The sequence below is a fragment of the Hypanus sabinus genome, chromosome 3 (genome assembly GCF_030144855.1).
Source record: "Hypanus sabinus isolate sHypSab1 chromosome 3, sHypSab1.hap1, whole genome shotgun sequence".
NCBI lineage: Eukaryota > Metazoa > Chordata > Chondrichthyes > Myliobatiformes > Dasyatidae > Hypanus > Hypanus sabinus.
The window spans coordinates 31,490,617-31,517,479 of record NC_082708.1 but is presented as its reverse complement, the minus strand read 5'-3'; the positions used below and the strand labels follow the sequence as shown (position 1 = coordinate 31,517,479).

The 26,863-nt window shown below is 39.9% G+C and overlaps 1 protein-coding gene across 2 annotated transcripts in view; it reads right to left on the bottom strand.

Moving 5' to 3' along the window:
- The window catches only part of tpte (transmembrane phosphatase with tensin homology), an 87,441-nt gene that overhangs the window by 18,823 nt on the left and 41,755 nt on the right, over window positions 1-26,863 (bottom strand). For both annotated transcript variants that reach the window (XM_059964014.1, XM_059964015.1), the window contains 7 exons: window positions 23,948-24,008; window positions 22,503-22,584; window positions 22,327-22,415; window positions 14,880-14,941; window positions 14,646-14,726; window positions 14,127-14,232; window positions 6,986-7,083 (listed from right to left, as the gene is read on the bottom strand). In XM_059964014.1, the coding sequence (XP_059819997.1) occupies window positions 6,986-7,083; window positions 14,127-14,232; window positions 14,646-14,726; window positions 14,880-14,941; window positions 22,327-22,415; window positions 22,503-22,584; window positions 23,948-24,008 (579 nt within the window). The remainder of the gene's footprint in view (window positions 1-6,985; window positions 7,084-14,126; window positions 14,233-14,645; window positions 14,727-14,879; window positions 14,942-22,326; window positions 22,416-22,502; window positions 22,585-23,947; window positions 24,009-26,863) is intronic.

Sequence of the window (26,863 nt, the reverse complement as noted above, 5' to 3'; positions counted from 1 at the left end):
TATACTTTAGGTGTTGTATAGAAAAAGTCCTGATGAATTGAGATACGGGCAATAAATACAAAGCTACTGCAAACAAAGACAAACCAAAAAGGAGACAACACTATGTCAACCTTTTTTTATGAAGGACTCAGTATAAAGTAAACCTTTCTGTAATTTTACAGGACATAGCTAAGTCATCTCCAGTGTTTAGGTCTCCATATCAGAGAAAGACTACTACTTCCCCTTGTGTCAGTAAATCATAATAGACTGATTAGCGGAATGATAAGACTGGGTTTTGAAAAGTAATCTAGGAAGCTTTGCCTGTAATCAAGTTGAGAACAACAAAAGACAATCCCACAGAGATGAGCAAATTTCTGAAGGGGAATGACAGGGTAAGTGCTGAGCCTGAGTACTACACCAGTCCGTACACCTCCTTCACCTCTATTCAGGGCCCGGTCCTTCCAGGTGAGGCAACACTTCACCTGCAAATCTGCTGAGGTCGTCTATCATAGCCGGTGCTCCCCCTCCAGTCTGCTCTACATTGGTGAGACCTGACGTAAGCTGGGGGACCACTTTGTCAAGTACCTCTGCACCACCTGCGACAAGTGGAACGTTCCAGTGGCCAAACATCTTAACGTTGATTCTCATTCTGATGCGTCAATCCATGGCCTCCTCTTGTGCCAAGATGAGGCCACCCTCAGGGTGAAGAAGCTACACCTCATTTTCCTACTGGGTACCCTCCAATCTGGTGGCATAGATATTGATCTCACTTTCTGATAAACAGATTTCTCCCACCCCTGCACCTCCTTCCTCTATTTCCCACTTTTACTTTTCACCTGCTTATACTCCCCCCCCCGGTCCTCTCCTCTCCGAATCTTTCCTCTCCCGCCTTTGATCTTTCCCACCCACCTGGCTTCATCTATCACCTTCCAGCCAGCCTCCTTCCCCTCCTCCCCCATCCCAACCTTTTTATTCTGGCATTCACCCCTCCCACTTCTCCATCCTGAAGAAGCGTCTCAGCCCAAAATGTTGACTGATTATTCTTTTCCACAGATGCCAGCTGACCTGCTGAGTTTCTCCAGTGTTCTGTGTGGAAATGCTCAGGTTTACGGTGAGTGGGGAGGGGGGAGCTCATGGCTTCAAGAGAGGTCGCTTATTTTGGATTATTGGGAGCAAATCTTCAGGATGTTCTACCCTGGAGCTCTCCGGATATTTGACAGTAAAGGGCAGCACAGGGGATTTTTAAATCTCTAATGAGGATCAAGACTGAGCAGGGCAAAGTGCGACCAATCATGACATAACTAAGTGTCAGGGCAAGTTTGAGGGGCTGTATGGCCAGATGTTCCTTTTATTTCTTATGATCCTGACTTATCTGCTTAATCCATCCAGGAGCCCAGTCCAGGTTAACTGCTGGCTGATCAGGATCTGTGCTAGTTAAAGTAGTCCTTTGCCACTGCAGGGTGCAATCAGTTTGTCTTTCCTCAAGCCAGTTTATAGATTGGCTAGTGGCAAGAATGAACACTTATTTTACTGACAGAATGATTACTAATGTCTGCTAACATCTAGCCATTCAGATGGTAACATTTGCCTTTGGTTTGTATTGCCCAAATTCTTGCATCCATGTCCTTAGGGAGAATCATTCATCTACTGAATGTGACCATTGCCCAGGAGCATCTAGCTACAAAAAGCAGATTTAAGCTGCCTGAGGAGCACCTTTTTCCATCAGACATGAATATTTTAATTCCCATCCCAGCCACCTGTGAGAAAACAGCAGTGAGCCAATCAGGTTAATTGAAGGGACCATTGATATTGGTCACAGCGAGTATTACACACGTCACAACCTGCCCACAGCAGCTGATGCTTTAGACTTTAAACTGAACAATCCAGTGTTATATTAGCACTATTTTTCTCTCTGCTTTTGTCATGGCTTTCACTGAGGTAGTCACACAAAGTCAGTGCCAGAGAAGAGCAAAATTAGAGCCCTTGTGTTATTATTTCTTACTCAATGAGATACAGGGCAGAGACAGCCTTTCGAGCCATGCCACTCAGCAAGCCCAATTTAGCCTCAGCCTATTCACAGGACAATTTACAACGTCCAATTAACCTACCAACTAGGACATTTGAAGAATAGACAATAGGAGCAGGAGTAGGCCATTTGGTCCTTCGAGCTAGCACTACCATTCACTGTGATCGTGGCTGATCATCCTCAATCAGTACCCCGTTCATGCCTTCTCCCCATATCCCTTGACTCCACTATCTTTGAGAGCTCTATCCAACTCTTTCTTGAAAGCATCCAGAGAATTGGCCTCCACTGCCTTCTGAGGCAGAGCATTCCATAGATCCACAACTCACTGGGTGAAAAAAGTTTTTCCTGAACTCTGTTCTAAATGTCCTACCCCCTATTCTTAAACTGTGACGTCTGGTTCTGAACTCCTCCAACATTGGGAACATGTTTCCTGTCTCTAGCGTGTCCAATCCCTTAATTATCTTATTTGTTTCAATCAGATCCCCTCTCATCCTTCTGAATTCCAGTGTATACATGCCCAGTCACTCCAATCTTTCAACATATGACAGTCCCGCCATCCCGGGAATCAATCTTGTGAACCTACGCTGCACTCCTTCAATAGCAAGAATGTCCTTCCTCACATTTGGAGACCAAAACTGAACACAATACTCCAGGTGTGGTCTCACCAGGGCCCTGTACATCTGCAGAAGGACCTCTTTACTCCTATACTCAACTCAAAGGAGAAACCAGAGCACCCGAAGGAAACCCATGCAGTCATGGGGAGAATGTACAGACAGTGGCAGGGGGTAGAAATCATTGTAAAAATTATGAGAATTACATCTGAAACACGAAGAGATTAGCGATTACTGGAGTTTACTAGAATGTCAGACTTCCTCAGAGCAATCAGTGCCTTCTTTAAATGATTACCCATCAAAAAGCTGGTCGTGAAGGTAATCAGTAAATACTTTACTCAACTGAGGTTCTTAAACTACAATACTCGAGTTGCAAGTGTTCACTATGAGAATTATAGTCAATTTAAGTTAGAAGAACAAGAGAATGATAGTGGTCTGTAAAATAATTAACAGTCTAGGTTGTATCTTTGTTGGCGGATGGCTCCAGTTAACAGATTGAGGGTGGAGAATACATTTAAATTATACATGGACAAAAATACATCAAACCATTCTCCCAAGAGAACAAAGGATCCTCAAAACTGTTAGATGTCGATTTACTTCATGTTTTTGACAAAACCAGTTTCTGCCTGGAGTAGTTTGAATCAAAGACCATGACTTGGTCTAGCGATCTTCTGGACTCCTTTCAACAGCACCAGCCTGTATTTTCCCATTTCCTCCCCAGCGCACCCCACCCAATTTGCTCAGTGCTCTTTTAGGGTGGCAAAAAATTCTTTTAGTCATGATGTTTTGGCCATTACAGCATAGGATAGGCTTAAAACATGTTTTTTTTTCATATTATTTGTCATTTTGAATACATATACATGCCACAGTTACTAGATGGTAGAGCAGACATACGCACCATGCAGCCTCATCTGCCCTGCAAGGTCACACTATTACTTTACTGTTACCTGCATTCCTCAGGTACAGTGGAATGCCATGAACTCTAGGCAGCCTGCCACCATTTTCTTGGCAGCTGGACCTCAAGTTTGCTTATAACATTGTTGCCTTAAACAGAAGAGCTACTTGCTACAGAAATTGCCTCATGCAAGTATGTACAGAGTAAAAAAGCAATACAGCATGGACACAGTCCCTTGGCTCAGTGAGTCCATGTCAACCATGGCACCCAATCAGCTAATCCCCATCTCCTTGGTCAGATCATATCCCTCTAACCCCCACGTTTCTGTGTACCTTCCAAATGGTTCTTAAATTATACTACTGTACCTGCCTCAACCACTTCCTCTGGCAGCTCGTTCTGTATACTCACCACCCTGGATAGAAAAGTTGCCCCTCGGATCCCTTTCAAACCTTTCCACTCTCAGCCCAACTCTATGCCTCCCCCCTACTTTCTGCCCACCTTAACTATGCCCTCATGATCTTATAAACTTCTATAAGATTATCACCCTCATGAAAGGCTAGACTCCAAAGAATAAAGACCTACCCTGGCCAATCTCTCAGGCCTGGCAACATCCCCAAACCTTTCAGCTCTCTTTCCAGAGAAACCACATGTTTCTCATAATAGGGTGACCAAAATTATACACAACACTCTAAAAGTGCTCTCAATGACTAGTACGACTAAAGATAATGCCCCAGTTCCTATACTCAGTGCCTCAGCTGATGAAGGCTACCATGTCAAACATGATTTTCATCAGCCTGACTCCCTGTGACATCACTGTCAATAAACTCTCAAGTCCCTCTGTTCCTTTACATTCCCTAGTGCCATATCATTCATACTGTAAATCCCATGTTTGTTTAATGTTCCAAAATGCATCACCTCATCTATCCATATTGAAGTCCATTTGCCCCACTTTGGCCCACTTCCCAATTAATCAAAATCCCCCTGCCCTCTGTAATGCAAGATAACCTTCTTACACTTAATTTTGTGTCATCTGCAAATTTACAAATCAAACATTGAAATAATTTATGTGAATCACAAGCAACACCGACCACCACAGCACAGCACCAGTCACTAGCCTCCATTCTGACAAGCCTTCCACTACCATCCTCTACTTTCAGATTATATGAACTAAAACTATTCCACTACAAATTGTTCCATTTTGCATCAGATTATTTGATATACAGTATTGTACAAAAGTCCTAGACATGTATGTAGCTAGGGTATTTAAAATTTTTGCACAGTACTGTATTGCATTGTACTGCGGCCTTGAGAAAATAAAAACAAGTTTCATGACATACATGAGCAATGACAAACCTGATTCTGCTTTGGGTCCCTATTGTGGACTGAGAGTAGGAAGGGGACACAGAGAAGGGAATCATGGATGAGCAAAGGGGAAGGGAGAGGGGAGGGAGCAGCAAGCACAAGATATTCTGTAATGATCAAACTAATTGCTTGGAATCAAATGACCTTGCTTGATGTCTCAAGGCTGGGTGTGTCTGCATCTGTGCCACCTCCCACCCTTGGCACTCCTTTTCTGCCACCCGTCCCACGCACCTCCCGCAGCTCCATCTGCAGGTCCACCCTCACCATTCCCAACATCATTTACTCCCCCAGATTTACAAACTCGTTCTCTGCTCCAAGCTGACAAATACAGTACTGTGCAAAAGTCTTAGGCACCCTTACAATATTTTAATATATAAAAATAAATGTAAAATATAGGTAGGGTGCCTAAAAGATTTGTACACTGTACTCAACATGGCAACCGCCAAATGAGATAATGTGTCACATTTGAATTTGAATGAATGCCAAGATGTTATCAAGGTATATTTGGCAGGGCAAAAGGCCTAGAGTTCCTCTCAAAACTTTGCAATCAGCAAAGTAAAAGGGGGGATGGGGCTTGCCTTCTCTTAGAGATTATTATTTTGCAGCACAGTTGAGAGCTGTGATATGTTGGTGCAACCCATCATATGATGCTCAATGGAAAAACATTGAGGAGTGGGTACTTCCCATCCCCATACAAGCAATTTTGGCTGATAACAACCTGTAAAGGTACATAAATATTATTGATAACCCATGGGTGAAATTGACTCTTGAAATATGGAAAACTACTATAAAAGAATATAATCTAAAGGGAGATCTTGCAATTCTTAAATGGTGTGCATATGACTCAGATTTTACACCAAATCAATTGGATGCTAGATTTAAGGACTGGACAGCTAAAGAAATAACAGTTCTTTGCAACATAAAGAAAGAAGGAACACTGTTCAGTTCTGAAATGCTTAAAGAGAAACACTTATTAGAAAAACAAGATTTTTATTAATATTTACAGATGTGACAATATGTTAATAAGACACTTAAAATGTAACTAAGGCAAGTACATGCTTGATAGAGCTATTTAGAAAAACATAATTCAGATAATGGTAGTAGAATCATTTCAAGCATGTATAAGGGGTTGTCAAATCTTAAAATACATTCGACTTCATACATTAAAACAAAATGGGAGAAGAAAGGAGGGATAATTATATCTGAGTAAGAATGGACAATATGGAGGAAGTGTACCAGTTCACAGAAATGGAGGGAGATTGGATGGAAAAACTTGAAAAGATATTTTATTTCACCCTCTCAGAAATCCCATTATGATAGTAACCTCCCTGTTTGCTGGAGAAATTGTGGAAATCAAAATGCAAATCATTATCATATTTTTTGGGACTGCCCTGTTATCAAAGGCTATTGGAGGGGGATACACAATGCCCTACAAGACATCTTTAAATGTGAAATACCCTTAGAGAGTAAGACCATATATTTTGGATATATATATTTTGGATATATACCTCAAGAATGGTTAAAAAGAGATAAATATTTAATGAATATACTGTTGGTAGCTGGTAAAAAGATTCTTACTATGTAACGGTTATCACAGGAGAGCCCAGCTTTAAATACATGGATGGAAATTACAATGGACATTCACAAAATGGAGAAGATAACAGCATCTGTTAATCATAAGCTGAACAATTTGATTCATACTGGGAAAAATGGTTTAACTACCTAATGCCTCATAGGCCTGATTTCATTCTCACAAATCAATGAATATGTTGTAAAAAAAAGATCACTCCCTACATGTACATAGTTGTTTCCTTTTGCTTGTTTTTTCTCTCCACTCATAAGTATATACCTCAGATAAATACTATGTGGAGATTTGTGACATATACATGTACAATGTCTGAAATACATCTTATGGAAATGTTTGATGATGAACTTCAATAAAAAAATTACAAAATATTGAATTTGAATGAATGCAAAACAATGGTATTCTAATTAGTATTCTGCTGTTTACCTGAATTTAAGCTTGAAAGATTAAAACAGTATACCATGTTATTTGGAATGAAAACACAGTGTTAATGAACTCTCCAAATCTTTAATCATTGTGTACTTTACCTTACAATTTTCTTGTGTTGCACAAACACACTGAAATACAAGCACCTTCTTCACAATAATTTCAACCTTCAAGTCACTGCCATTGTTCCTACCAACACCTGTGTGGGGTGGAAAATATTTTACTTGTTAATCATCAGCAAATGTCAGTCATTGCAGACTTGGTATTTCTTACACTGAAAACCATGCAAATGTTGAAGACCTGAGAACAACAAAAAAAATGCACTGCTTAGGGAAGGAGCTCCCAACGTTTTGCTTGCCAAAGACTCCTACCATTAACCGAGAGGTCCGTGAACTTCAGGTTGGGAACCCCTGGCCTAGAGGGAAATTACTTTAGGTTCCCCTTGCGCTTCTAAGCCAAACTCACCAAGTTGGCTATTTAGCACCCAAAAAATTATTTCACACAACTATATCAAAGTGAAAACGTTGTCAGTTCTCTTAATGTTGGAAAAATACAAAATTGTGGAGGTGTTAAAGCCTCAAATGGTACTTTTGGGATGCTTCCCAAACAAGGGGTTAATTAACTAAGTTACTTACAATTTATAGATTGGTAAGACAATGGATAGAAGACACAGTAAATGTTGGAATCTAGAGCAACATAATGTTAGAAGAGCTCTGTGGGGTCGAACAGCATCAGTGGAAGGAAAGAAATTGTCAAAATTGCCTGCTAAAACCATGCATCAGGACTGAGAGTGGAGAGATGTGATGTCCAAGAGAGAGAAGTGAAGTGGAAAGAAAGAGCTCCAAGGTGATTAATGAACTGAGGAGGGGTGCAAGATCACGGGCAGGTATGGCCAGGTAGGAGAGGTGAGCAGGGGTGGAGTTCAAAGATTTTGGAAGGTGAATGATAGATGGAGGCAAAGAGAGGAAAAATAAATAACAGATGGAACAAGGTGGGAGAGGAGAGTGATAACCAGGAACCGCAGTGCTGGACTGTGTAATGTAAAAGAGATGAGAATGTGAACCAAAAAGACGACTAGGGAGAGGCTTGTCTGCTGGAACCAGATGGCAACTGAGGAGAGTTGGAGAATGAAATTGGTAGACGGAGGGAAAGTTAAAAGATGGTGAAATAGAATTGGTAATAGTGGGAAGGGGGACAAAAATGGGGGAAGAGAAACAGGACAAACGAGGGGACAGGCTATTGTTGTTGCATGAATGACAGCACCACAGAAAATTACCAGTAGATACAAAGCAGCTTCTTTATCCAGCAAAACAAGGTACAGCAAGCACCATGTGGAGATGCTTTTGGTGGGAAGGTCTGCTGACCCAGCATGGGGCTTGATATTTTATGTGTCAAGTATCAAAGGACAACTCCATATTTACAATGTATGGGCATTGCTTTCTTTGAAACTTCACACCTCCTGATTCACCTCCCCATCACAGCCATCCAAATGAATGCTAATCAGCATTGTCTAGACCGAGATTCATAGCTTTTAGGAACTCATTATTCAGAGCTGCACTCCAAATTAAATGCACGATAAATTTTCAGATGTGAAGACTGGTAGCTAAAGTCAATTGTTAAACGTACACACCCTAAACCCAAAAATCACTAACATTACCTATATTGAAAATTCATGCCCTTGGGTTGTAGATTACCGAAGCAGAATACAAGGTATTGCTCCTCTAGCTTGTGTTGGCAGTAGAAAGGCCATGGATGGACAGGTCAGAAGAGGAGATGAAATGGTTGACAACTAGGAGCTCCAGATGGCCATGGGTGTCTGAGAGTAGGTGTTCTTTCAAACAGTCATTGTCAGTGTTTAGTTACTGATATACAGGAGGTCACAGTAGGAGCACTAAATTTAGAGGCAGAGGAGTCCACATCAAGAAGAGAAGTTCAGAGACGTATACAGTATGTACCTTTGCTTCTCCTTGAAGGGCTGCTTAGCTCTTTTGATGATGGAGGAGGTGGTGTAAGGACAAGTGTTAGATCAACTATGAGGGCAGGTAGACATGACAGACAGGTTTGGAGGGATTAGTGGACCAAGAAGTCTCAGAGGGAGTGATCCCTGAAGAGTTCAGAATGGAACAAGGGGAAGATGTAGCTGGTGGTGGGATCACGTTATAGCTGGCGGATATGGAGACTCATGAGGTGAAGGACCCGACAAGGGGAAATTCTATCTCTGTTCAGTCTGGGAGGAGGTGGGCTGACAGCAGAAGTGCAAGAAACAGAGGTGATATCAAATAGTGTTCCATCCACAGAGGGAAGCCATCGTTCCTGAAATGGGAAGACATTTCCAATGTCCTGGTATAGAAGGCCTAATCTTGATAGTAAATACATTGGTGACAGCAATGGTGAGAAAGCAATGGCACCTTCACAAGGGACAAGATGGGAAGAGATGTAGTATAGGTAGCTGTGACAGTGGGTTAATAGTAACCAGAGGAGAGCTTGTCTGCCGAGATACAGTTAGATCTAGAAAAGTGAGTGGAATATCAGAAATGGGCCACATGGATGAATATAACAGTTAATACTGTACCCACATACACACACTTAAGGTAATAGCCTAGATTATGCTAACAATGCAACATTCAAAAAAGTGTTTTGTATATCCAACTAGTTTGTCTCTTCAGTTTTGGAGAGGGGCACCAACTAAGAGCAACATTATCAATCTGCCTCAACTGCCAGCTAATTAGACCAGATAGTCAATAGATCAGAAAGTAAAAGTTTAAACAATGTTAAACTTAGTAAAAAATTGTTTTGGTCATATACATGGGATGAAGCTAGAAATGGAAACAAAACTTCAGCAGTAATTAGCATGCTATTAGAAACTCAATTCCACAATGCTTAGAATGATTTTGAAGTTTACAGCAAATTATGGCAGACAATTTATGAAGATTCTAACAGTACAAATCAGCTCAACCACACATTTGGATTTCAAAGCATTTAACCACATGTGAAGTTGACAGAAGCTTTCCAGAGGAACAGTAGCAAATCCTGAAGGGTTTCAGCCCAATGTTGACACATCCTTTCTTCCCAGATACCTCTTACCAGATGAGTTCATTCAGCATATTCTGTTGCTCCAAATTCCAGCAGCAGTCTCTTTCATCTTGAGAAGCAGATCCCCTGATCGCTACTCATTACTAAATGTCAAATCCTAATCTAATCAAAATTCGGGCATTGAACAGCTCCATGTTTGAAACACTTCAACCTCAATGCATAACATCCCTCAAAATTCCGATACTTTAAGATAATGCCTCAGCAACTGGTGTATTGTACTACCAGACAACACAGGGGTTTAACTGCTCAACACGACTACAAGTGTTCCAGCTCCTGCTTTCTCCCTTTGTCCAAACTCCTAGTGTCAGTTTGATATTAGTAACTGCAGCATGAAACTGCCTTCACTGGTGCACTCTACAGAACACATCACAAAACCAGCCAATATACATGCCAATGATTGTACAGAAATAATTGTTTTTAAAAAGCTCATCTCAAATAGTTAACGTTAGTAGACTTTAACAGATACTGTTAATAGTTAATGACTTGTCAACTTTGATAATTATAATCATGCATTGAAACAAGCAAAAATAGTTTTCTTATGAATGTTTGTGATTCTAACCATTTGCCCATCAACATTTCTCTTGAATGTGACCAGTTTAAACTGACTGCTGTAGATCTTTACTATATTGCAGAGCTGGTGGGCAAACTGCAAGTTAGCAGTTTGAAATATCAGTTCAAATATTATGCACTTAAAACATCACAATAAGTTGTAAATTCCTCAACAGGAAATAAGCAATTTATGTACTTTTCCTTTTGTAGGTAGAAGCAGGAAGGTGTACACAGCACAAAACTTAGTTATATTTATAAAAAGCCCAAGAACAGTACACAATGTGCGGTTTATACAGAGCCAGAAACAGATCAGCAAGACTATGAAATTGCTGGGACTCAACACAATTGGGAATCATCTCTTTCAAGAGCAATAGAGACAGCTGTAAATTGCATAGAAACTGGCCTCCAGCCACACTTTAAAATTATTTCCAATTATGTTTGCCTGTCTCTATTACATTTAAATTGTATTTAAATCTAAAAGACACAATGACAGGTCAATTTCCTGCTCACTTGTAAATGATTATTTATATAGGATCATTTGCCTGGGAGCTGGCTGAATTACTATGGCCATGTCCCAGTCCATGTCAATAGGGCTGGGGTCATCAGTAGCCCAGAGTCCACTGGATGGAAAAATAATCTCAGAACATACTATTCTATGTTCTATATTACTATTGTGTTCTATATTTAAGGTGGGGGGGATATATGGGAGATAGGGTTTAAGGTCGGCACAACATTGTGGGCCGAAGGGCCTGTACTGTGCTCTACTATTCTATGTATCATTTTAAAATATATCAAGATTTTCATTATACTGGAAAATACATTCTCCAGTCAATACTTAATCATAGTTCCAAAGAAAATGTCAAGGAAGGCCTCCTCCTCTTCCTTGTCCGGCTGCTACTGAGGTGAAGAAGACCCTAGCCTGGGTAAATCCTTGCAAAGCTGCAGGGCCAGACAACATACCCATTTAGGTGATGAGGGGCTGTTCAGACCAGCTAACAGAGAGGTCTTAACAGACACCTTTAATATCTCTCTGAAACAGTCCACCATCCCTGCAGGCCTCAAAATAGCCACCATAATTCTGGTACCCAAGAGAGTGATGGTATCTGGCCTAAATTATTACCACCCAGTGGCATTGACTTCAGCAATCATGAAGTGCTTTGAGCGGCTGACAATGGATTGTACAGAATCCCATCTTCCAGCTATGTTGGACCCAGACTGGCCCACTGAGGATGCCAGAGCCTCGGCCCTGGGCCTCCTGGAAAATGATGCCTCATACACCACAATGTTGTTTTTCAACTTCATCTCGGCATTTAACACCATCATCCCTCAGAGGCTGGTAGGTAAACAGCCCTCATTGAGACGCAACACGTTTCTGTAACTGTACGTTGGACTTCCTGATGGAAAGACCCCAGTCAGCCCGAGTTAGCAACAACTTCTCGAGCTCACATCACGCTGAGCACTGGTCCCCCCCCCCCCCCACCCCCCAGCGTTGTGTGCTCAGTCTGCCGCTGTCTCACGATTGCACTGCCAGATTCAGCTCAAACCACACTATCAAGTTTGCTGATGATACTACACTGGTGGGCCTCATCAGCAACAATGATGAGTCAGCACACAGAGAGGATGTAGAGAGGCTTGTCAAATGGTGAGAACATCCACATTGAGACCCAGGTCAAGACAAAAGAGATGATTGCGGATTTCAGGAAATCAGTCTCTCTCCATTGCACATCAACGGCTCTGTGATGAAGAGAGTTAGAGCACAAAGTTCCTTGGTTGCACAAAACAGACGATCTAACCTGGGCCCACCTGATTTAGTCAAGAAGAGACCACAGCATCTACACTTTGAGGAAAAAGGGCATGCAAGGCTCTTTGCCCCCATTCTAACAACTTTCTACAGGAACACCATCAAGAGTGTCCTGTCTGGCTGCATCACTGCATGGTACAGAAGCTGCAAAGTATTGGACTGCTAAACTCTACAGAGGACAGCAAAAGCCACCAAAAGTATCACTGGGGTCTCCCTTCTGCCCATCCATTTGTGAAAGTTACCGGAAGCATCGCAAATGAAAGGCCCCAAAGCACTGTTGAGGATCTCTACCACATATCCCATCGACTCCTTGATCCACTACCATCAGGAAGGAGGTACAGAAGCATCCTTATAGCACTTCTCCGGCTCTCCAGCTGAGTGTCAACCACGATGTAGCTGGCTGTATAACACTCTGCGGGGTAGCTGACATGGGGGCATCCTTATCACGTGCCCCAGCCACTGCAACTGACGCTGGGTGATCATGGCCTTAATACTTCTGCAGTTGGTCTTTACAAGTATTTCAGTGTGAGGCACCCACTCACACCAAGTAATTCCCAGGATGCGCTGAAGGCAGCTTACATGGAAATGCTCCAAGGACTTGATGTGACGACTGTAGATTACCCGAGCTTCACAGCTATAAAGGAGGGTGGTGACACAGATCGCTTGGTCTACAGCGACCTTTGTGGAGGAACGAAGGCTCCTGTTCTGAAAGACTCTACGCCAAGGTCTCCCAAAAGCAGCTGATACCTGTTTAATGCGGCTCTGGATGTCGTTGTCAATGCCACTATCCTCAGAGAGAATGCTCCCCAGATATTTGAAAGATGGCACTACTGACAGCTTTTCATCACCAACAGTGAAGGCAGGTAGGGTGGATCAGATGAAGATTGCTTTAAGGCAGTGCAAGATCAGACCCAAGGACCTGGAGGATGTTGCTGCTGACAGTAACACTTGGCGACAGCTGTGTAGAGATGGGGTTCGTATTCTGGAGATGGAAAGAACAACCAGAAGACAGCAGAAGAGAGCCAGGAAAAATGCAGCCATGGTTGCCATCACTACCACCACGACCACATATACATGTCCCACCTGCAATAGAACTTGTGGGTCCAGGATAGGACTGTATAGTCATCAAAGATCTCACCGTTAAGGGAGAGGTCGTCGTCATCAGATTCCGATGGACAACCAAAGAAGAACAGAAGCATCAGGACTAGGATTGCCAGACTAGATATCAGCTTCTGTCAGGTTGTGAAGCTAATGAACACCCTGCCACCACCAAGGTCTTGTTGCTAGGATAGAGAGCCGTTTACCTGGGCTTTATTACACGCATTTTGAATTGTACTTAAACCAAAATATTATACAATAAACAAGTTAATGTGTGATAAATGTTGTGTGGGTGCACTGAGGACCAGACAAACATTGTTCCGTTTTCTTGTCGATGACAAACTTCAACTTGCCTCTGTGTGATGAGAGGACTCAGATGCTTTTCATTCTACCTGAGCTACCTTTGGGTTCTTACATTGTTCATTATCTATCAGGCGCACATCACTGTTCAGTTCCACCAAACAGTACACTTCTGATATTAAAAAACAAAGTTCTCAAATGAAGCACAAAACTTTTATCATTAAAAGTAATAGAATTTAGTTATATATAAAGAATAATACCTGATGAGAGTTAAGGCTAGCTTTTATTTATTTAATATATATATTTGACTATCAGAAACTCCCAGACATGTTCAACTTCCAAACCTGTGTCTTTAGCTTAAAAGGTCACTAAACCAGACTTGCAATATTCAAAAGGCTTACCATGAATTGAATAAATTCTGATGCTTTTCATTTTTAGTTTCTTTGGAGGTGGGGGCTGTCGTTTGTACTCATTTTTCATTACTTCATAATAGCCAACATATCTGCTCTATAAGGAAGAATAAAAAAAAATTCAGGGATACCACCTCTAGTTGCGGGACAAAGTAAAATTCCCCTTTTCATCAGAAAACACTCAACATCACTCCAATATAAAAATTGAATTTATATCAATAACGTGCAAATTTGAGAGACCCAAACACAGTTTTTTCTTCTTGTGTACAAATCATTTAGTGTTACAATCAGGGTAAACTTTTGTGTAGTTAAATTTAATATTTGGGAGCAATACAAACAATTGACTACATGGTAGGAGTCAAGAAACAAGGTAGAAATTAAAATAGGTTAATTTGGATTGTTAGCATATTGAAAGCTCATTGTAAAATACTAGGTCCTCTAATGCACTGGGAGTGAAATCAAACTCAAACCCTCCCTGAAAGTTGGCACAGTAGAACAAGAATACGTTACCTGGGATGGAGTTTCCACACCCTGGAATTTTGAGCTGACACTTGTATCAGTTCTTCTCTCACCAAAGTAATCCAAACTTTCCTGCAAGTTAAAGAAAATCCACAAAATTGTAACTACAAGATTCCAGTCTTCACAGCTTAGATACAAACTTTAAAGCAGATTGAAATTCTCTTTACAATATTTAAAATCAAATTCATGACCAAAGTGTGAATTGCCATATTGAAAAACGTTTACCTTTGCATTCTCAAATTGATCACTGTCAATCAACCACGTACAGACCATTGTTCCTGTCCTGCCTAAAAAAAGCAAAAGGTAAAGGTAACCTTACACATGGAGACATCCTGAAATATACTTTAACACCAACAACCAAACCTGACCTTCCCAGTCATCGTGGCTCAGAACAAGAATGACAACCAAAAGTTTAAACAAGAGTTGAAATAGCCCTACACTCACAAGCTATGAGTTAATGGATTAATGTGATCCAAAAGGAAGCAAGAGAGTCCAAGTTCAAGCCTTGACTGCCCATTTTCTCTCCATAGGTTATCACCCCACCAGTAACCAAAAAGCACCTTGTTTCTTCCCCATAAGTGGGACAAACATCAATGTTCCAGATTAATGATTTGTCATCATTTTCCAGAGCCCTAAAAATATTGAAATTCCAGATAAGAATATCAAAGTAGTTATTTGCATCAATTTCCAAATGGCTCATTTTCATGTTAGTTTCCGAATGTTAATGAGATCTGGGAGCATGGATTGCACTTTAACACCAATATCCCAAAGTACATTAAGGTGCAAGAATAATCTCATGTAGGGAAATGAAATTTAACCCCTAACAATGTCCTTCTGCCAATGGGTTTGAAATAAATTTTACCAATTTTATCTTTTTATGATAAAGCACAGTCCTCATTGAAGGGTCAGTCATGGAAAGGGTGAGCAGCATCAAGTTCCTGGGTGTCAGCATCTTAGTGGATCTTTCCTGGAAGCAGTCACAAAGGCAGCCCACCAGCAGCTAGAACTTATTCGGAGTTTGAGGACGTTTGATATGTCACAGAGACGCTAACAAATGTGGAGAGCATCCTGACTGGTGGCATCACCGCCCATAATGGAGGCTCAAAAGCACAAGATTAAAAGCAGCTGCAGAGGGTTGTAGACCCAGCCAGCTCCACAGGCACAACCCTCCCTATCATCAAGGGCATCTTCAAAAAGGTGGTGTCTCAATGATGCAGCATCCATAACGGACCCTCACCATCTAGAGCATGCCCTCTTCCTCACTGGAGAGGAGGCTCAATTTTAGGAACAGCTTCTTCTCCTCTGCCATCAGATTTATGAATTACCTGAACTCTACCTGATTTTCTGTAGCTTACAGCAACTTTGTCTTGCTTGTATTGCTGCTACAAAACAGACTTCACAACACAGTGACAATGACCATTTGTTGTTAGAGGGTTTCCGAGTAGACCTACCTCAACATCCATTGGCCACTCAACATCAGAAGACATACAACAATGACACTTTTTACCCCTACACAGACAAAGTTTGTGTCAAGCACCAGAAGAGGTTTCATGAGCTTTCTGGGTCAATTAACAGGTCATAACAATGCTAGATGGCTTGTTCACACACTGTGCTTTGCCACTGATTCTGCCCTACCTGCTGAGCATCAACATCCTGTTTCCATGCAACAGATATTTTCCTTCACTACCTGACCCAATTTCTGATCTTTGTGTATAGCTGTAAAGCAGTCTCAGGTGGTAGAAGTCAGAAGGCAAACACAGAAGATTGAATAAATAGAAGAATTTTTATGTCAATGTGCAAATCAGGTTTCAGAAAGAAGAGCAGAAAAGTCAAAATTAAGTAAAACCACATCATCTCCTCATTCTTGTTCTTCCCCCACAACCTCTTCATAATGCTGCTGAACCTTGTGATGAAAGAAACCAAACTATATCCCTCATTAATGCACAAAAGTGTGTTTTGGCAATGATACTCCGCTAGTTAAAAGTCAGATTAGAAATCCAATAACAGACTGCAGAGCGCTGAACTCTTCTTACAAAGCATTTGGCCTTTGAAGTCACTGGTGAATCATTAATAGATGAACAAATATTTTATTTAACTACACTGTTGAAATGTGCTAATACCATGACATTAGGTTTTCCTTTTGGAAATTTACCTCAATCCAGAATCAGAGTAGAATGTTGCTCCTGATTGCAACAAAAGGAGTTTGGAAATTTACAGAATTACACATTAGGTAACTGCTATCTTGCCACATCATTGTTTTTGGAAAAGGTCAAGCAAAGCTCCTCTTGCATCTGACACTTGTCTAATTTGCATTGAAGCTGCTTGAAACCTGAAAGGTTTGAATACTCATTTCTTTTTCAAGTCTATACCACCAACAACTCACCAGTCTAAGTTTAAGTGGCATTGAAGGCAATTTTTATTTGCAGCTCTAACCAATATTTCACTGGTCTTGGCAATGTACTTGCCTATGTTTCATCACCATATGAGGAGACATCAGTGTGCCGTTGATTGTGATGAATCCTCCAAATGCTTGGCCTTTATATCAGCTGATCTGATTTTCCAAAATGATTACTATTGTGATGTGGGAAGGAAATCTCGCTGTTGATTGGGAGCATGGTGAACTTCGTGCATTGTGGGTTGGAATCTTGCCTGCATTGACAAATAGGATCGAGGGGCACATGTTTTTCTTTCATTGAAAGCCACACTTCTAAGAATTCTCTGCGTGTTGTGTGCTTACTTGCACCGTGGCTTTCACTGATGCCCAGACAAATTTGTACCCCTCTTGGTCTTCATGGGTAGAGACTAAGGAGAGTTGGTCGTGCCGTTTTACAGCCAGTTAAGGTTCATGGATCCTTGTGGATAGTTTTCTCCCAGTACGGCTGACGTTGTATTTGCTGCAGTCCCTGCACCGGTCTTATCCAATAGCGTACTTTGTTCTTTTGATCTGTATGGTGAACTCAAACACCCAGCATCCAAGGGAATTCCTAGAAGCGTGGTTTTCTGCAAACAATTCTGGAAAAATAAATATGTTGATCTTGATCCTGCTTATGAGCCAATGCAGGCAAAACTCCAGACCACAATGCACAAAGTTTGCCATACCACCAATCAATGATGAGATTTCCTTCCTACATCACAACTGAGTTTCCAAAATGAAGACCAATCAGCTGCCTGAGAAGTATTTAAAGGCCAAGCATTCGGAGGACAAGCCACTATTAACAGTGCACTAATGATGTCTTCTCTTATGGTGATGAAATGTTTGCAAACGAATTGTCAAGTTCAGAAAACAACTCAACCCAACTATCAACCACCCAAGTTACACATTTTCCAAATTAGTTCCAACATGTTTTACTATGAATACTACTAGCTGATTCTGCAAGAGTTGTCTTTTCTGTTAAGTTGCATTGAGTTACGTCAGCCAGCATGACTTTGATAGCCATCCCACCCATCCTGCTCAAACATCATAGCAATGCAAGTGCTGATCAGCCCTATAAACTATTCCAAGGCTATCCAGAACAGCATTCTTTTCACTTCATACCTTTTCATTACACCACTGCTCTGAACACACAACTTAAACTGCATCTTCAAGTTTCTGGAGTGTAGTTTGAATACAAGACATGATACAGCAAAGGTTTCAAATCTTTACAGTTCAAAAGGCAAATGAATAGAAATAAATAGAATAACCCTTGGATCATGACACAGGTGTCCTGCAATAAGACCAAGAGTTAGATCATTCAGCCCATCAATCTTGCCCCACCATTCCATCATGCCTAATTATCCCCTCAACCCCATTCTCTTGCCTTCTCCCATAACTTTTAACACTAATCAAAAGTCTGTTAACCTCCACTTAAAATATAGCCAATAAGTTGGCCTCCACAGCCGCCTGTAGCGATGAATTCCAGCGATTCACCTTGCTCTAACTAAAGAAATTCCTACTCATCTCTGTTCTAAAGGGATGTCCTATTCTGAAGCTGTACCCTCTGGTCTTAGACTCCTCCCACCCCCCCCCCCCCACTATAAGAAACTCCCTCTCCACATCTACTCTATCTAGGCCTTTCAATTGTCTATTAGTGCATGCAACATGGTCAGGCCCTGCTTCTGAGCCTTAACAAATCTAGACTGAGGTTTCATTGTAATGGGAGGACACTTCGATTTCGCATCATGTGCAACAGTTGAAATTCCAGCTAGGCTCTTGGCTGGGTCTAAAACATTGTACCAATAACAGCAGCACCGTTTGCTGAACCTTCCACTCAAACTACCTCCCATAATTATTGAATAGCACCCCCAAAAAACTTAATTGACAAAAGGATTTGGGCATCCAGAAATAGCCATTGTATAAAGTATTGGTTCTGTTATAGTAGTCTAAATGCATTGTTTAAAGTATATTGAAATGCACCTTAATGAGACTAAGATTCAGGTACTCATCCTGCAGGATTATGAAATCAACTGCATCTCTAGCAAAGACGAAGGGTCTCGGCCCGAAACGTCGACAGCGCTTCTCCCTATAGATGCTGCCTGGCCTGCTGTGTACCACCAGCATTTTGTGTGTGTTGTTATTTGAATTTCCAGCATCTGCAGATTTCCTTGTGTTTGCTCTAGCAAAGACCTTGCTTTCAGTTATCTGAACTGAAAGAACATCATTCCACAACTATTCTGTTCACTTCTTTTGATTTATTTTTGGAGGCAAGTTGAAAATTGTCAAATAGGTGCCCACCCAGAAAAATTGGAACCGGCACTTGAGAAATTTGAAGTTCTAACCAATATATTTCACTTTAATTATACATTATCAGCAGATCCTGCACAGAAACTCATTTTTTAAAGCAACATTCAAATCTCGGCTATTAATCTTTCAAGTAACATTACCACTCTGCAAACTCCCCTCCCCAAAGTAAACTTTTTCAATCACACACTTACAACTCAACACATCAAGAAATAAAATTCAACTGACACACACACCACACTGATTTCGGGTAGGCTACTGACATTTCCACATTTTAAACATTGTTCATCTTCCCTCTCATTCTCTTCTCAGGCTAAAAAGCTGGCACATTCTTTGTTTAAAAACATTCATCTTGGTACTCTTCAAATTCTAGTATCTTGTTCCAAGTACCAAAAACAATGCCCTCACTGTTATTCCTAGGCCTTTACTCTCTCACCTTTGACCAGATTTATTTCAATTGGTATTATCATTTGTGAATAAACATACAAGGTAGAAAAACCTAACCCACACTATTTTGTTAAAAATACATATAATAGACAAAGTGAACCAAACTTCCATAAAACCAGTTTGAAGATCACAGCTGGACACCACTCCTGATGAAATGTCTTGATCTGAAATGTTAATTTTTTAAAAAATATATACACACATTACATATACCATATATACGTGAAGTTTGAACTGCTGTATGTTTCCAGATTTTTAGTTCCTATTTCAGATTTCTACAATCTGCAGAGTTTTCTTTATATTTTCATAAAGTAGGATTTCACCAAAATGTCAGTATGTTTGTAGAGGTGAAATGCACATAATTGCAAGCCTCATGTAGTTTTCAAAGTGGGCTTAGAGTCATAGAAAAGGGCCCTTCAGCCCATCTAGTCCATGCAGAACTATTTAAAGTACCTACTCGCATTGACCTGCACCAAGACTGTAGCCCTCCATATCCCTCCCATCCATGTACCTCTCCAGGCTTCTCTTAAAGATTTCGAGAGGTATTCACCAGTTGCACTGGCTTGTTCCATACACTGCCCTGAGTTAACTTTTCCTTCATGTTCCCCTTAAACATTTCACCTTTCACCCTTAATCCATGACCTCTAGTTGTAGATGCATCTAACTTCAGTGGAAAAAGTCTGCTTACATTTACCCCATCTATAAAACTCAATTTTGTATACCTCTTTCAAATCTCCCCTCAATCTTCTATATTCCAGGGAATAAAGTTTAACCTACTCAATCTTTCCTTACAACTCAGATCCTCCAGTTCTGGCAATATCCTTGTAAATTTTCTCTTCACTATTTCAGTCTTATTTATAACTTTTCTGTAGGTAGGTGACCAAAACTGCAAACAATACTCCAAATTAGGCATCACCAACATCGTATACAACTTCAACACAACATTCCAACTCCTTTATGAAAGCCAGTGTGCCAAAAGCTTTCTTGACAACCCTATCTACACATGACAGCACTTTCAATGAATTATGGAACTGTATTCCCAAGTCCCACTGATCTATCACACTCCTTAATGCCCTACCACACTGTGCAAGATCTACCCTGGTTGATCGTCCTAAAGTGCTACACCTCACACACTTATCTACGTTAAATTTTATCTGCCATTTCTCAGCCCATTTTCCAGCTGGTCCAGATCCCTCCGCGCGCGCGCACGCACGCACGCACACACGCACACAAAATCTTGGTATCATTTGCAAATTTGCTGATCCATTTAACCAGCTATCATCGAAATCGTTGATATAGGCATCAGACAACAGCCAACCCAGCACAGTCCCCATGGCACTCCTCTAGTCACAGACCTCCATTCAGAGAGGCAACCATCTACTACCACTTCCTGGCTTTTGCCACAAAGCCAAGGTCTCATCCAATTTACTACCTTATCTTGAATGTCGAGCGACTGAACTTTCTTCACCAGCTTCCCATGTGAGACTTTGTCAAATGCCTTGCTGAAGTCCACTGCCTTGCCTTCATCAACTTCCCTGGTAAGTTCCTTGAAAAACTACAAGACTGATTAGACACGACCTACCTTGCACAAAGCCATGCTGACTATCCCCAACCAGTCCACATCTATCCAATTATTATTTTAACAAAGTAAATTAAAATTTAATTTTAAAAAAATTAGTTTTATTTTTGCAGTTGGTAGAAATCTGAAACAAATAGAAAAAGCTTAAAAACTAAACAGGTCAAGCTAACTTAACAGTTACTCTTTGTACAGACAATATGTATTATGTTCTACTGCAACATTCATGGACTTGGACTATTTTTTAGTAGGACTATATTTTATTACCATCTTATATGCGCTATATGTGCCTTGTACTGCACATGACTTCTGGTACCGTGTTTTGCAGCTTGTTCTCGTAGGAACACTGTTTCGTTTGGCTGTATCTATGGGTATTCATGCATGTTTGAATTACAATTAAACTTGAACTTGAAACACTGATGTCCTGGTAAGATTTCCCAGCATTTGCCATTGTCACATCATGTTGACACAGATTTTTTTGTCCTGCGTGATTAACTATGCTGATAACTGTCTCCATCAAGTCATTTTGACTCATCCTATTACAGACATCCCTTTAGTCCTCAACATTCCTTCCCCTACTGAGAACCAACTTGTGTCTCTGTTTTCCACCCAGATCTGAAGGGCTGGCCGATTCTCTTTGCCAAGTGTTTTCATCATTTTATTTTCTGATTATTTCCAAAATATGTAGTGTTTCAGTCAAGTCTAGTAGCAGAGCTGGACATCTCCCAAGTTACCTGAAGAAACAACGGAAGCCGATGTGATCCTCGCCATACAAATCCAAACATACCCTCCCAAGTTATAAAGGAAGCACAATGTACAGAAATTAGTCAGACTAGAGTCTATTCTGTTTCAAATTTGAGATTAATCCATTAACTTTTGAATTGGATAACCTTCAGTAAAATGGTATGAAATGTCAAAACCAGAAAGTCTCCTACCTTTACCACCTTTGCAATGAATTGCTATAACATTTTTCTCATCAGCTGCCATCCAATCCCGAACATTAGCTGTAAATTTCAGCATGTCCCTGATATAAAACATTACAACTTTTAAATTTTGTACTAGACAGCAATGCAAGGTTGTTCATTCACCTTAGAGACAAAATTAAACTTACTCCAGAGCGGGTACATTGTGGTCATCAATGAAAACTCTCTCTACTCTGTAATGGAAGAATCGTGGGTTGTAGCCTTTTTCACCTGTCACAGAAACAGGTCAGTTAGAATCAAGTCTGAAAGTTACGAGATCAACTGGTATTAACCTTCTATAGGTGGATCAGCTTTATTTGTTTATTCTACATTTATGAAGAAAATTAGCTGAAGTAGTCAAATGATTTGAATAAAATCATTAAGACTGGGCAATTAATCAAGATGGCATCCCATTATTAATGCTCATTACTGAAAAAGCAACTCATGAAAAGCTTTAGTGAGCCTAATGTAATTTTCAGTCACATTACTCAGAAGAATCCCCTTTATATCAGGGGTCAGTCAGGAATTTCAGCTGATGTAACTCGCATGCTGTTTAGGGACCACAACAGTATAAAGTCAGCTTATTTGCATGTTTTTACAAACATAAGGAACTGGGATCCTCAAGTGCACTTAAACCCAAGATACAGTGACATGGCGACAAAGTTAAACTATAAATATCCCATTTTGTTATAACATCCAGGAGTTTTGACTGTAATTCTGTTTACTGTGTGTTTATTTTATTTGTGATCAAACCAGAGATGATTATACTAAACATTTCATCCTGACAACACAGTGCAATCCTAAATTGACTCTTCATTGCTTAGTAGTAGCAAATCAGTTCATTGTTCATACTATTTTGTTTAAAAATATTTGCTCTCAGGATGCGGGTGACACCGTCAAGGCCATGTTTGTCGCAGATTCAATTTACAACATGGCAATATTCACCCCTATCAAGAATACTGGAGATATTAATCTGATTAGGCTCTCTCAAGTGATAAGGATGAAGGTCTACAAGATTAACTGAGTGATCAAGCAATACCAATATTTTATAGTTAAAATGTATTACTTATGAGGAAATGTGAAGGTACATGTTGCCAAAACATTGCTGCTTGTCCTCTTCTATGCTAGAGGGCATGTAATGTATTTACATAGAAGTCTGAGAGTCAATTACCCAAGCACATCCACTATAATCACAAATTGTCATGATGCCTTGGGTTTCCAGTGTTCCATCTTGTCACAATTTAAATTTAAAAAGGCCTAAAGCAAAACTTTGAATTTTTCTTCCAACATATGAACACTTATAGAAGGACTATCCAGATCAGCTTGGGTGAATGGACAAGTCGATCAAAATAGTAATTTGTCAATTGTACACGACTTATGAAATGTGTTTGTTTCATACCATTAAGTTCAATCTCCAAACATTACAGATTTTTTTTTAATATCAGCACATGAAAAACTAGGTTGGTTTTCCCAGCTATCATTTAGAATTTAAAAATGTTCACATATAAAACAATCCACACTTCTTTGCCTCTGTCACTCTACAATGTTGGATTCACATTTTCCAAATATCTCACTTAAAAATAAACATACTCACTGCAGAGGTTATAGACTTTGTAGTGATCTTTGTGCTTGGTATCAAAAAATCTTGCAACTTCCTGTAAACAGATACAATTAGTGACCTCAATTAAATCGCATATCGACAGTATCTGAGATCTCTCTCTCTCACACACACATCGCTGTTGGAATTAATGAGGCACACGATCAAGTCAGTATATACAGAACAAATGTAATATCATAAAATACTGAATAATATATTGAAATAATGAAATGTCAAAGTAATTTCATATTGGTAACACCTAAAATAATATTCCATTCATTAAGCATTTTCCCCTCAGTCAACAAGACCATAACAAGCAATTTACAGAAAGATTAAAAAATCAATTATATTTATAAATGATCACAATTGCCATGACTGTATTACATGTGGAAACTAATGTGTTTTAATTCTACATGGAAGCCAAAAATAAATTTTCGTGTGCTGTTAGTTTCTTGAAAGAACCAAAATGTGTAATGGTCATGATCACAAGCAGACTTGCTGTATATATAAGTACCGGTAGAGAAAAGTGAGCCAGTGTTGGATTGGGAGTTGGAGGGCATGGAAGAGTTGTCTTCCATTGTAGCCAATAGGTTTTCTCCACATTCTAATCACCTTTATAATCGCAAGATCCATTTTGTACAGATTATGAGAAACAATAAAAAAACTACTGGCTTTGCAGCAACATGGTCAAAAATGACAAGAGGGAAATGGCTGGAAACATCAACTCCTTCTCCACCAAGTACATCCAGCATTTTCAATTTTGATTTCAGATTCTCAATATTAGCATTATTTTGCCTTTTATGCCTCCTGGGATATACAGAAAAAAAAATTCCCACTGTCTGAAAATAGTGAAAGTACCATCTAATATTTTACATCTAACAAGCAAGCTGGCTTTCATAGCTGTTCTAATAGCATTTCTGACAATGGAGCTGTCAGCTTAATTTTGCTTTCAGTTAGCAGTGGAAAAATAACAATGAGTCAGTGCTGTGGATCAACCAGCAGAGGGAGACAATGTGCACAACACCTGCAAAATGAACGAAGGTGACTTCTATCCGCAATATCTGGAAAAGTTCTAATCCAGCAGAAGCATTGAAATACATGGAAGGATAAAATATCAGAGACCTGGTCTACAGTTTAATAAATTAAAACTTATAAAGTTAGGTTGCAAGAATAAATCAGTGATAGTGTGATAAATATCACAGCCATTTATTTGGTGAAACATCAATCTAGTTCTCAAAAAAATTAAAAACTTGGATTTTAATTTCCCAGGAGTCTAACACATAATTCAAACCTGTCAAACAAGTTTAAACACTTTTAGAAAATAATAACAACCTGAGGTGAAAAAAATAGTAACTGATTTTACACTTCATTTAGTATGAAATTTCAGTCACATCCTTTGCTCAAGTTCATTGAAAACCCAATGACAAATTGTGCCATGTTTTTAAAAAATGATAAAGCACGTGAAGGCTTATACCACAGATAACCACTTAATGGTCAGTTAAAATATTTCACAACTTTAAAAGAAATCCCTCTTCAAGACAGTTGGGAGGAATTACCAACAGACACCCTACCTTCCAATCTGATGTGGCTTACAAATATAGAAAATAAATTCTCCATTTATCTGGAGCAAAATGATCTACCTCGATTTAAATTCCCAAAATTTGCAAAGGTCCACAAATTTTCTTGAGAAATCGAGGATAGGCTTTGGACATTCTTAAAATAGGAATGTCAAATCGAAAAAATAAATAGGGGGTACACAGCTGGATCTCATGCTTACTGGCCAGTCATACTAGAAAAGTTAACATTTTGACTTTGTTCTATCCTAGTGAACATTTTATATACAAAGTGGGCCAACAGCCAGATAGGCTTCATTTAATACATCCACCTTAATGGGATATCACAAAACCTGAACTCAAACATCATAACCCATCGAGAGAATGGGACAGTCATTGGCAAAATGAAAAATTGGAGGGAATATTTCCACAGGTTAAGGCAGTATCTATCAGCCTTTATAAGAACTCTGAAGAGTCACTAACCTGAAATCTTAAACAGTTACTCTTTCAACAGACATGCTGAACATTTCCAACATTTTCTGCTTTTATTTTAGACAACAGAGCAAGTGGAAATAAAATGTGATGTGGAAAAAATGGAGCTCAGAAGTTATCAAAATTTCTTCCAGAACTACTTCCTGGAGAGGATGGTAAGCTTCTAAATTAACATTAATAGAGCAAGTAGAATTTAAAATCCAGGCAACACATGTTAAGCATGTTACTTTTCTACAATAAGCAGGCATGCAATGATCCCAACTGTTAAAACAGGATACAAGAGAAGTAAAACTGCCTTAAAATATTCCAGTGTTGAATAACTGATTTATTGCTGATCCTGAACCTAAACGTTTACACCCATTACAAATTAAAGATGATCATTTAAACTTAGACTGATTAATTTGTTAAAAACAATTGATTTCTTGGATGACAACGTGACTCAATAAACCACAAAACTGTTTTTGTAGCAATGACTTCAACGACACAAGTGCTAAATTTGTGACCACTTCAGTAAATCTTTAAGCCACTTCCTTTGAGTTGGTCGATTGTATCTGAACCTGAATCTGCTTCTGGGAGGGTCACAGGTTACATAAGTACCACAATCTTGAAAGCAGCACTCTACCGTTCACACCACAAAGGGTGCAACTCGTGTGTTAACAGAATAATTTTAAATAGGTGTGGTTTTTGACACAAAGCACATCCAAGTTAGATGCAATAACATTTTTGTTGTGCAAGTAAAATCATCGAATTGCTCTTCATGCCCATCCATAAACTGTTCTGGGACATCTCCATGAGTCTTCCCTATTTTTAGTATGTCACACAAGGAACTTGTTTGCCCTGTACAAGATGCTAGTGATCCCCAGAAAGG